Source organism: Heteronotia binoei, chromosome 12 (assembly GCF_032191835.1).
Source record: "Heteronotia binoei isolate CCM8104 ecotype False Entrance Well chromosome 12, APGP_CSIRO_Hbin_v1, whole genome shotgun sequence".
Classification (NCBI taxonomy): domain Eukaryota; kingdom Metazoa; phylum Chordata; class Lepidosauria; order Squamata; family Gekkonidae; genus Heteronotia; species Heteronotia binoei.
This window is the reverse complement of record NC_083234.1, coordinates 77511145-77523525: the sequence shown is the minus strand read 5'-3', so window position 1 is coordinate 77523525 and position 12381 is coordinate 77511145. Positions and strand designations below refer to the sequence as shown.

The window sequence follows — 12381 nt, the reverse complement described above, 5'->3', positions numbered from 1 at the left end:
CACCCTTGGCTGCCCCATGGGGGTCCTTAAATGGGGGGAGACCGGAGCTGTGTCTGCCGCCTCCCTGCTAGGAGGCCGGGAGACAGAAGGCCAATTTGCTTCCCCCTGCCATTCAAAGACCCTTTCTGGTCAGCTGATCAGGTTCCGGGCAGGCAGGAGGGCTGCTCTGTCTTGCTGAGGCTGCCTCCTTACCCTGGAGCAAGGCCGTGCTGCCTCTTTCACCCGCCTGGGTCCTGCCTCACGCCGCAGCCCAGTTGCTAGCAGGCCACGGCCTGGTGGTTGGGGATCCCTGCTTAAGGGAGCAGAGGACCTGTTCAGGGCACGACTTTTTGTTTTGGTTTCGTTTTGTGCGAACAAGTCCCAGCTGACGTATGGCGACCCCTTGTGGGGCTTTCAAGGGAAGAGTTCTTCAGAGGTGGCTTCTGCTATTGCCAGTTCCTGTTTCGTGACCTGCAACTTCCTTGGGGGTCTTCCATCCAAGCATGAACCAAGGCTGACCCCAGTGCCGGATTAAACCCTGTGGAGGCCCTAGACAATCAAAACCTTGGGGGGGGGGAGCTTGCAAATTATCTCCTAATATCTTTGACAAAGCTGCAGGGGAGAAGCAGAGAGAGGCAAACTGGCCCGAGGCCCCTAAAGGCATAGGGGCCCATATGCCGGTGCCTACTCAGTCTGTTTGTTAATCCAGCCCTGGCTAACCCTGTTTAGCTGCTGAGAGCTGACAAGAACAGGCTAGCCGGTGCTACCAAGGTCAGAGCAGGGCACAACTAGAACAGAATAAAACTCTTACCTCTTGATTTCATCCCAATAAACCGGTTTTCCACGATGTCAATGCGCCCGACTCCGTGCTTGCCGCTGCAGAGAAGATAAGTCGAGGGTCTCATTAACCAGCACACAAGAAGCACTGAAAATCACAGGGACCCAAACGTTGCATGTTTCTCCCCATTTAAATCCAAGCCCCAGCAACCGCTTCCCGCTTTTCAGTGGAGGAAAATCATGAAACGGCAAATAAAGCAAATGTCAACTTGAAGATGACTTTTAACACCGTTCAGATATTTTTAATAGTTGTGTGTGTTATTTTTAATAGTTATTTTTACTAGTTGTGTGTGTGTGTGCGCGATCCTGGAAGTCATGGTGACCTCTGGTGATTGACCCCACCTAGGGGCCTGGAGGATATTCAGAGAGGTGGTTGAATAAAGCCTGCCCCTGCCTCCCACCTCTGGTATTCCAAGGAGGACTCCCATCCAAGTACTTGCCAAAATTGACCCTGCTTAGATCTGATGAAATTGACTTGCCTGGGCTAGCCAGGTCAGGGCATGGTTCAGATAAATCAATGAACATGTCCAGCTTTGGCTGTTGGCCAAGATAACTGAATTATCTCTCTCACACATTTTTATCCTGCCTTATACCCAAATTCCCTTCCTCCAGGTTATCCTTGGAGAGGTAGGTTAGGCAGAGAGGTCGTTATTGTTCCAAGGTCAGCAGGAGAACTACATGGCTGAGACAGTGCTTTTGACCCTGGCTCTTGCTAATAAGTGAAACCTCCTTGTTCAGAAGCAGTGTATCTGAGTACCACCTATCAGAGGCAAATAACAGGCATTGCTTGTAGGCTTCTTAAGTTGTCTTCTGGTTTTATGGTGCAAGACCACAAAATACTTGACTAAACCCAACCTTTGTCTCATCCGGGAAGGAAAATGTTACGCATCTTAAGACAGGGGCTTCCAATGTGGTCTCCATAGGTTCCATGGCACCCATTGGCAACTTTCCTGACCTCCACCAAGGGTTTTTAGAAAGTGGGCATGGTCAGGTGGGGCTCTTGCCCGGTTTGGCTTCTGATTGGCCACTGGAGATCCGACCGGTGATGCAGATTTTTAAAAGTGGCTTCCACAGCAGCTGCCCCCACAGCACAAGGAAAGAAGCCTGAGTATATTGTGGGTTTTTTTAAAAAAATATTCCATATTAAAAGACATTCTGTTAAGCAGAGCTTCCGCCTGAGATACTATGAGAATTATGCATGATTTCTCACTCCCTGACACTGTGTGGCTGGCTCCGGCCTCTGTAGCAGCAGCCATTTTGTAGCTGTGCTCACCACGTTGTGTCAGAATTCCAAAGGTGCCTGGAGGCTCTGAAGATTGGGGACTTGTGTCTTAAGAATGCCCACATGACAGCAGACATTTGTCAAGGGTAGAAGAAGACTGCAGATTTATACCCCGCCCTTCTCTCTGAATCAGAGTCTCAGAGGGCTTACAATCTCCTACATCTTCTCCCCCCACAGCAGACACCGTGTGAGGTGGGTGGGGCTGAGAGGGCTCTCCCAGAAGCTGCCCTTTCAAGGACAACTCAAGCAAGAGCTACGGCTGACCCAAGGCCATTCCAGCAGGTGCAAGTGGAAGAGTGGGGAATCAAACCCGGCTCTCCCAGATAAGAGTCCACACACTTAACCACTACACCAAATTGGGTATTGTGCTGAGAAAAGCAGCAGCATCGTCTCTTCTGACTGGCAGTGGTTTTCTTGGGTCTCACAGCCAGACAGGTTGTTGTCACTGCTTCAGCAGAGGGTGCAGGGAACAAAGCCAGAGTCGCTTTGAGCACCTGAAAGAAGAGCAGGTGTACAACCACCTGCCCAGGTGCATGCAGGACATAAGAAGAAGATATTGGATTTATATCCTGCCCTCCACTCTGAATCTCAGAGTGACTTACAGTTACCTTTGCCTTCCTCTCCCACAACAGACACCCTGTGAGGTGGGTGGGGCTGAGAGAGCTCTTACAGCAACTGCCCTTTCAAGGACAGCTCTGTGAGAGCTATGGCTGACCCAAGGCCATTGCAGCAGCTGCAAGTGGAGGAGTGGGGAATCAAACCCGGTTCTTTCAGATAAGAGTCCGCGCACTTCACCATTACACCGAACTTGTACACAGGTTGCCAGCTCTGGCTGGAGAAATTCTTGGAGGGTTAGTGTGGCGCCTAGGGAAGGCATGGTTTGGGGAGGGGGGGACCTCAGCAGGAGATGGAGTTCACCCTCCAAAGCAGCCATTTTCTCCTGGGGAACTGATCCCTGTCCTCTGGAGATCGGCTGTGATTCTGGGAGTCCTTCAGGCCCCACCTGGAGGATGGCAAACCCAGCAAGGCCAACTTACGCAATTTCATTCAGGTAAAGGAAGAGCTCCAGGGCCAACTGGCGAGTGGTCCCGTCGCTGGCATTTGTGACCTTGACGGGGACACCTGCAGAGTGAGAGAAAAGCCACTCTGAGACAGCAAGGAGGAGGGGAGGCAGGAAACGGAGGGGGTGGGGCCCCAACTGGACTCTGCATCACCTTATTAATGTCAAAAGCCCCTCTTTAAACATCACCTCCGGTGTGCTAAAGAGAGGTGACAGATATGAACTCTAAATAACTTCTTAAAAAGGCTTGTCTGAGCAGCTTCGATCAGAAGGCTTTTAAAAAGAGAGAAAGAAACACTCCCCCCCCTGCCCCCAACAATACCAGACTTTAAAAAAAAAAGATCCTGGAGAGAGAAAAGAGGAATAAAAAAGGCAATAAAAATTCCCCCCTCCCACATGCAGCTCCCCCTTCCCACCCGGCCCCTCGTCCTCCCTTTTTAGAAGCCTGAAATTGCGGCTAAGGCCTCAACTAATTCAATTTCACGCTTGCCCATTGTCTTGGGGCCTCGCACCTTCTGTTCCACCAGCCACTGGGGCCGGCAGGCCCGGCCAACAACCCAGCAGCCAACGTGGAGGGGGGGGGAGCGGGAAGACCGAGGAGTAGGCAAGGCCCGCACCACCCAGCCACCAACCACCCCACCCAGGGTGCCAGTTCGCCTCCTGACAAGAGTGAATGGCGAGCCTGTCTCAGGACCAGAGAGAGGGCCGGCTCCATGAATTCATTAGGGCACCGATTTATTAGCCTCCTTATTTAAAGGGTGATCACCAGGAGAAGAGGGGGGGAGGCCAGAGGTGGTGCCTGAGCGCTGGTGGGGGGGGACCCAGGTTTATCCCCCCCCACAAGCTTATGTGAAGTGAGCAAAAAAATGTAGACAGAAAAGACACAGAGAAGGGGAGAGGGGGCGACCATGGGGGCCCACAAAAGAGAAAAGGAGGGGGAACCCACCTCAAGTGAGGGAGACCTAATCTCTTCCATCTGCCTCCCTCATTATCATATAGGGCTCTATCAATTGCTAATCAGGATTCAATGGCTCCCATTCTAATCTTTATTACCAAGGCGTCCTCTAAGGCCCGCTGTGTAGCGAAGGGTCCCTGTCAACTTCTCCATTCTAAACCCTTTTATATATATTTGGCGGGGCTGGGAGGGTTTATAAACTCGGCTGTAAATTACGATTAAATGTAAGCCCCGGTGATAATGAACCCTAAGTCTCTTTCACCACGGAGCAGCCCCCCTCCGCTGGCCGTCTCCCCCTTCCCCTTCTATTATCGTCTTTCGCCCGGCTCTTGGATGCGGTTCGCCTGGCAGAGAGCAGGCATTGTCCGAGAAAGCCGCTTATCCTTTTTAAAATAGTTAATAATTAGATTAGAACTTCAAATAAATTAACCAGGAGGTAAACTGCAGCCTGTGGGAGGGGGAAGTCAGACACGGAGGGAGACGCAGGGCTTAAAACCTCACCAGGTCTTTTTTGGAGGGGAGCTGGTTTGAGACTCGGTGGAGCCGAAGGCTTTCGTGCTACCAGCTAGTTAATTTATCCGAGGCTGAAATCAAATTATTAACTATCTTCCAAAGGGTGATCAGCTGCCCCCACTCCCTCGAGGGAACTGCCTCCTGAAGCCGAGCAAAAGACACCAATTGCAAGAGGAGACAGACTTCAGATGACCGACCAGCTGGGTGAGGCAGGAGACCTTGAAACGAAGGTCGTGAGAAATCATCAAACTTAAAAATGGATTTATGGACTACTGTGGGTGTGGCCATCTTCGGCATGTTGAGTGCAGTCCTGACCACCCTAGCTCAAAACGTGGATTGTGGAGCTGAATAAGGCACAGACGAAGGCACAGAAGAGGGCAACAGAAAGAACCAAGGGTCGGGATGCCTTCCTTGCAGGGAAAAGCTAAAGAGTTTGAGACTTTTCAGTTTAAGGAAAAAAAGAAGTCAATGAATGGGAGCATGACAGAGGTTTAGAAAACGAAGCATGGTGCACACAAGAGAGAGAGAGAACTTTTCCTTCTTCTCCCGGGATGTTGGGATTCCAGGGCACCCAATGATGGGCTGTAGATTCAGGACAGGCCCAAGAAAGTACTTCTTCACACATCCCATAATCAATGTATGGAATTTCTCTCCCATTAGAAATGACACCAGCCACAAGTTCAGGTGGTTTTAAAAGGGGACTAAACAGAGTCATGGAGGAGAGTTTTAAGAAAGGTGACTAGTTATGTTTTCTAGTTCATTTCGATCTTGCTTTTCCTCTGGGTTGAGGGCACCAAGGTAGCGCTTGCACTCTCAGAGTCAGAGCCGGATTAAACCCTGCAGAGGCCCCTAGGCAGTTAAAATCTTGGGGGCCCCCTTGCAAATTATCTCAGAGTTGGAGCACCTGCCCTGCCACCTGTGGCCCCCGCTGCAGCCTGCAGGCCCCTTCGCAAAAGCCGCTTGGGCAAAGCTGTGGGGGAGAGGCAGAGAGAAGCAAACTTGGTGATGACACCACCAGCAGCTGCACCGGGCAAGTCAGGCAAAGAGTGGCTCAGTGCAGGATGGGAGGACTGAAAGCAAAGGGGAAGCTGGGGGGAAAGCTGGCCCAGGGCCCCTAAAGGTATGGGGGCCCATAGGCTGGTGCTTACTTGGCCTATTTGTTAATCCAGCCCTGCTCAGAGTGCAAATTTGGGGAGGGATGGTGGCTCAGTGGTAGAGCATCTGCTTGGAAAGCAGAAGGTCCCAGGTTCAATCCCTGGCATCTCCAAAAAAGGGTCCAGGCAAATAGGTGTGGAAAACCTCAGCTTGAGACCCTGGAGAGCCGCTGCCAGTCTGAGTAGACAATACTGACTTTGATGGACCAAGAGTCTGATTCAGTATAAGGCAGCTTCATATGTCCAAATATCTCAAATATTTTCTGGGTGAGAAAACAGGGGGGGCGGGGTGTCGCTTTCGTACCCTGCTTGCAAGCTTTTCGGCAGTATTTTGCATTGTAGAGGCAGACCTTTGATGTGATTTATCTCGGCTCTTATATATCAGGGTTGTGTCTGGAAGAATTGAGCATTCTCAGTACTGCGAAGTGGGGCTAAAAGATTTACAAGAGCAGGCTTTGAGATCAACACATTTTAATTCTGAGTCTAAGCTTCCATGAGCATGCAAAAAAAAGCCCAGGAGGAACTCATTTGCATATTAGGCCACCCCTCTGATGTCACAATTGTTTCACGCAGGAGCGTATTTGCATATTAGGCCACATCCCCTGATGCAGAGCCAGCAGGAACTGTGTTCCTGCTCAAAAAAAAGCACTGTGTCTTGTCAGTGGGCAATTTTCAGCAGAACGTGCAAATGGATTCTAGTGAAGAGCACTGCAGATTTCTTTCTGTTGCACTTCCATCCACTCTGCCTCCCATGCGCTTAAGCCAGCGTCCATGGTTATCCTCCATGTCACCCTTATAACTACCTTGTGAGGTAGTTTAATTGGAATGACTGACTAGGCTTCCCAGTCTCCCTCATTTCCCCCCAACCTGCTGGCATGGAACTGGGCAGGGCTTTTTTTGTGGGAAAAGCACAGCAAGAACTCATTTGCATATGAGGCCACACCCCCTGATACCACGCCAGCCGGAACTGCGTTCCTGTGCGTTCCTGCTATTTTAAAAAAAAAACCCTGAAACTCTATGGCACCATAGAGGTTTTCACTGAAGTTGCTAGAGCGTCACTGCATGACATGCCCGGTGTGTCAACTAGCCCCCAGCTTCCAGTTGACATCATCATGCTGTGCATGCTTTGTGCACATGAGAAGATTCCCCCCACCAGAAGCCAGGTAAGACCCGGCAACCCCATGACTGGCTCAAGGTTCCTCCTTGAGCTTCAGAACTGAGTAGGAATTTGAACCCAAGTCTGCCTGTGATCCTAGTCCAACCCTAGTGACTGAGACTGAGCACTGGCTCTAGGCATATAGGCAGCCAGTATGAGGGTAGTCTTGTCTGTGGTGTTAGGCCTCTGAGAGCACTCACTCACACAAAGTCTTATCAAGTGCTGGATGGGCAGGTGTGAACCATCCACAGCACTTCCCAAAATGTGGTTCAAAAGCCAGTGGAAGAGCAGCCCCCCCCCCCACACCCTCCTTACCCTTCTTGAATTCAATCTCTAAGATGTCCGGAGTGCTGGGAGCTGCAGCAGGATCAGTTGTCTTGGTATAGAGTTCAGGAGGAGCCTGGTTCTGTAAGGAAGGTTGCAAGAAATTACCACGTGTGCTTTTCTCCCATTGCAGATAGCAAGGGACCAGCAAAAGCAGAGACAAAAATCCGTGCAATATTTCTGGGGCAGAGCATCCTCATGCACAGGGCTGGCTCACCCACTAGGCAAAATAGGCATTTGCCTAGGCCCTAGGGCGTCGAATTGGGCTCTCCCCCCCTCCCGGTACCCAAGACAAATGCCTAATTTTTCCTTTCCCCCCCCCCCCACCGCCTGCTCCCTCCCTCCCTCCCACAGCACTGCACTCCTCTGCCCCCCCCCATGTGTTCAGAGGAGTGCCGCTAGGCTTGGCTCTCTCTGTTTTGATGCAGCCTGGGCATCTGAGCCAGCCTAGGGCCCCCAGGGGTGTGGGGTGGCGGGCAGTGAGTCTGCCTGGGGCACCACACACCCTAGGACCAGCCCTCATTGTGCACTTTTTCTCTCTCCCAAAGTGAGCCCAGAAAGACTGCGAACATTTCTGCAGGGATCACTTTGAAACGGACATAAAAACATAAGAAAAGAACCCTTTTTTGTTGTTTTTAGCATCTCTCGCTAGCCTAAACTCATACTGAGCATTAGCTTTCCTAACTCTTTCTCCACAAGCCCTGGTGATTTGTTTACCTTCATCCTTGGTTTTAAGGCCCTCCTTCCATTTCCTAAAGGAGTCTTTCTTTATTCCTCAAGTATTTAGAAAGCTGTTTATGGCACCTTCATTGCAATGGCATTGCTAAATGAAAGATGTGACTTTCTCCTGTGTGTGATGGAGATCCCAGCAAGGAGAAATCAAGCCTGCCCCGTCTGCATAGTTCCACCTCTTCCTTGACATAGTCTGGGTCCTGCTTCTTGGTGTCCGCCTTGAGCCACTTGTGGGAAGGGCGGGATATAAATTCTAAATAAAAATTATGGAGTGAGTCCCACTGTGGGACAGGACTAGCTCTTATACACAGGGGTCTACAAAGCTTTGTTTGCTGTGTAGCAACTTGGTCATGACCAAGATCAGATGCAGTGAAGTGGCTTTCGAAAGCAAGGTTCCTAAAATTCCTCCAAACCCGTGTATGTGTAGTGGGCACATCCCCTCCCAAATCTGCCTCCAGTAGTAGCCATTTCACCCGGACTCTTCAAAGGGAGAAGTGGAACAGTCACCACCCCCCCTCCATTGGTGACCCTGGAAGGACCATGAGATGTTTGACTTCAGCCCCTCCCAGAACCATCTTCTGCAGAAGCGATTCCAATGGCTGGGGTTGCCAGCACAGCATTAGCAAATGTCGGGAGATTTGGGGGGCAGTGCCTATGGAGGGTGAGTTTGTGACATTAGGAATTCCCTCCACCTCTGTGGTGAAGTCTCTGGAAGGACTCCTAGAAGCCAGGCTCTGGTGCCTGAGCTGGCCCTGCTCTAGACTGCCTGGCACCAGGGCTGGCTTGGCCACTAGGCAAACTAGGTGGTTGCCTAGGGCACTGGGAAGGGAGGGCACCAAATTGGGCTCCTCCCAGTGCCCAAAACAACCACCTATTTTGCCTGCCTGCCTTCCTGCTGCCGCTGGCCTCTGCCAGCCCCCACCCTGCCCTTCCCTTCTGCCGCTCTTCCACACTCCAGCTCACCGCGATGATTCTGGACCCTACTGCCGAGGCAGCCCCGCTTTTCTTGAAGGCAGCGCTGCAGGACGCTTCTCCCCTCTCCTTTGCAAGGCTGGTGAAAAGTTTTGTGACGCCTAAGCATTCTATGACCTTGGCCCCCATCTAGCTCAGCATTCCATTTTCTACAGGGACTAACCAGAAGTTTCTGAGAAACTAACCAACATCCCACAAGGGACACAGCTGCCCCTGTGACAAACATGCACAGCCTTTCACATGGAAGTCGCGTTCCAGCCTTTGTCCATCCTCTTTCTCCATTACTCCGTCTAATCTCTGGTTAAGATTCTAAGAAACTAAAGTCAGTGTTGATGGAAGAACACTTTGCATATCCTTCCCACCCACATATTCTTCCCATTTCCTGCTGATTTTATTTCTTATCCAGATTTTCAACCAATAATCAGGCTCTGATAGCCCTCATGTGAAGAGAGGAGGAGGAGGAGGAGGAGGAGGAGAAGAAGAAGAAGAAGAAGAAGAAGAAGAAGAAGAAGAAGAAGAAGAAGAAGAAGAAGAAGAAGAAGAAGAACAACAACAACAACAACAACAACAACAACAACAACAACAACATTTAATTTGTATCCAGCCCTCCCCACCAAAGCAGGCTCAGGGCAACTCACAACACAGGCACTTCAACAATTAAAACAATACATATTATAAGTACATACATACTATAACTCAACCATTTATGATGATATTGGATTTATAAAGGATTTATAAAGCACCAGTCGTTTCTGACTCTGGGATGACATCGCATCATGACATTTTCATGGCAGACTTTTTAGGGGGTGGTTTGCCATTGCCTTCCCCAGTCATCTACACTTTCCCCCCAGCAAGCTGGGGACTTATTTTACCGACCTCGGAAGGATGGAAGGCTGAGTCAACCTTGAGCCGGCTACCTGAGCCCAGCTTCTGCCGGGATCAAACTCAGATCGTAAGCAAAGCTTGGACTGCTGTACTGCAGCTTTACCACTCTGCTCCATGGGTTCTTTTCTCTGAATCTCGGAGTCTCGGAGCGGCTTACACTCTCCTTTACCTTCCTCCCCCCACAACAGACACCCTGTGAGGTAGGTGGGGCTGAGAGAGCTTTCCCAGAAGCTGGACAACTCCTGCGATAACTATGGCTGAGCCAAGGCCATTCCAGCATCTGCAAGTGGAGGAGTGGGGAATCAAACCTGGTTCTCCAAGATAAGAGTCTGCACACTTAACCACTACACCAAACTGGCTCTCTAGAACTGTCCACTAGGCATAAATCTGGGCACAATGGTATTGCTTTATGCCCACCAACTGGACAGCAGCTGGCTGAATACCACTCATGAACAGGACATAACTGTTAAGGACCTGGCTTTGTTTGCATCACATATGCAGAGGTATACTGCTTTTGTTCATGGAGGCTCCGCTGAGTCACCACGGCTTTCCTTTAGCCCATTTGCCTATTCCTAATCATATACAGCTAGAACTTTTTTTTTAAAGCTACCCTAAAAGCCTAGGATTGCAAAGGCAGCAAAACCCAACAAGAAGCGTTTCTGATGCCTTCAGAAGGAGAGAGGGAGGGAGAGATGGAGATGGCTGGAAACAAAGGGCCAGGGAAATCAGACAATTTTTTCCCCTCAACTTGATCTCATCTTTTTCTTTGACGCCCCCACAGCTGGAGATGGAATAGCTATGGAGGAACAAGTCACGCAGGAAGGAAAGTGTGACTTCGGCAGAGAGCAAACGAGAGAGAGAGAGGGAGAGGTTCAGCCCATACTCTTCCAGCCACCGAGAGACACGGACGCGCAGAGAAATGGGGTTCATTCTGCACTGACCGAAAAACTAATGACTACCCTTGACCCCAGCAGGTGCCACTATCGAATGCGCTTTTTGACGGTGTCCCTGAGGTTAATACACCCTGGGGGGAAATAGAGGAACAAAGCAAAAACCCATTTCAAAACACATCAACCTTTATGTATATTTTTTTCCCCTCCCTCACCCGATTTTATAGCACAGAGATGTCTTATCTCTTAAAGCCCGGCCGGTGGAAAACGGCCACATTCCCATAATTAGTTTATGCCTCGGGCGCTTCTGATGATTTTTCACATTTGGAGGCATGCAATAAGTGGAGGGTGGAGCAGAAACAACAGGCTCTTTTTTTTTTTTAAAGGAATCTCTCTCTGGGAAAGTGGAGCTTAATGCCCCTCTCTTGTTTGCAAGCCATGCAATTTAGCGGGACCCTGCTCTTAAAGACCCACCGCGCTCTCATGTGCACAGCTCACACCCTGCAGCAAAGAAAGGCGCAACAGAGAAGTTCCAGGTCTTCTAGGCCCAAACACAGGGCTGCCTAAAGCCACAAGAATATATTTGGTCCAGTCACTCACAGGTGCCATTTCGAGATGCAGGCTGCAGAATCGATATGCAATCTACCCAGAGATGAAACTTCCAGACAAGGCTTCCTGCAGGCTGAGTCAACCTTGAGCCAGCTACCTGAACTGGCTGAACTGAACCACCAGGGATGGGCACAAACCAGCTCACAAACAAATTTGGGCCACTTTTGTGGTTTGCAAAGCAATGCTTTGTGAACTGAAGTGCTGCCACAAACTCCCACGAATTTGAAGCAGTTCATGGTGGTTCGTGAAGAGCCGAAAACAGGGTTTAAATGGCTCGGAACCCTGCTGTTTGCTCCCCACAAGAAGTGGCGGGGAGCAGAAAGCTGGGGTCATAAACTGATATGAACTGGTCTGGTTCATGAACCAGCATATTGGTTCATGGTTCGGTTTGCAGTTCAGTCACGAACCAAACTCCAAAAATGCAGTTTGTGCCCATCCCTATCTGCAGTCAGAAAGCATCCAGACTGGCTGAACCACACTGCCCTTTGATTAGTCAACACTGGTTTATTTTAGTGCTAAGGGGACAAGCTTGCTTGGAGTTGGGGGGTGGGGGTCAGGCCCCTCAACTTGTATTGAAGTTTCAAAAAGCAGCTAGGGGTGATGCTGGGGTTGTGATTTCTGGAGAATGGGGGATTTACTGTACTTCCCACCTCTACTATTTCCCCAATCAGCAACGCCCCCCGGGGGCTGCTTTAAGTCCCAGGATGGAAAATATGACCAGCACAGCATAGCTATCTGACTTTTTCCTCTCGCGTGGCTTAAAACAATCCAGGAGGAAGAACCACTATTCTAACCAGGGAAACATTGCAAGTGGAATGAGTTAAGCCCTCCCTCCCCGCCCCCTCAAGAACCACAGCTCTGACCATGTGACTGTTCATGCTAGCTAAATGCGGAGCTCGATTATCTAGCTAAGACATGAAGCTCCAATATTTTTATGGAGCTCCATTATCACGTGGCCAGGCTGGCTTGATCTCATCAGATCTTGAAAGCTAAGCAGGGTTAGCCCTGGTTAATATTTAGATGGGAGACCACC

The 12381-nt window shown here is 50.2% G+C and overlaps 1 protein-coding gene and 1 non-coding gene across 3 annotated transcripts in view; one reads left to right on the top strand and one right to left on the bottom strand.

The window, feature by feature from the left end:
- Positions 1–12381, bottom strand: part of ASS1 (argininosuccinate synthase 1) — a 167448-nt gene that overhangs the window by 71675 nt on the left and 83392 nt on the right. For both annotated transcript variants that reach the window (XM_060250498.1, XM_060250499.1), the window contains exons 8-10: positions 7252–7342; positions 3136–3220; positions 791–855 (exon numbers count right to left, since the gene is read on the bottom strand). In XM_060250498.1, the coding sequence (XP_060106481.1) occupies positions 791–855; positions 3136–3220; positions 7252–7342 (241 nt within the window). The remainder of the gene's footprint in view (positions 1–790; positions 856–3135; positions 3221–7251; positions 7343–12381) is intronic.
- On the top strand, positions 5819–5893 carry TRNAS-GGA (transfer RNA serine (anticodon GGA)). Its single transcript has one exon. It is a non-coding gene; the product is annotated as a tRNA-Ser (tRNA).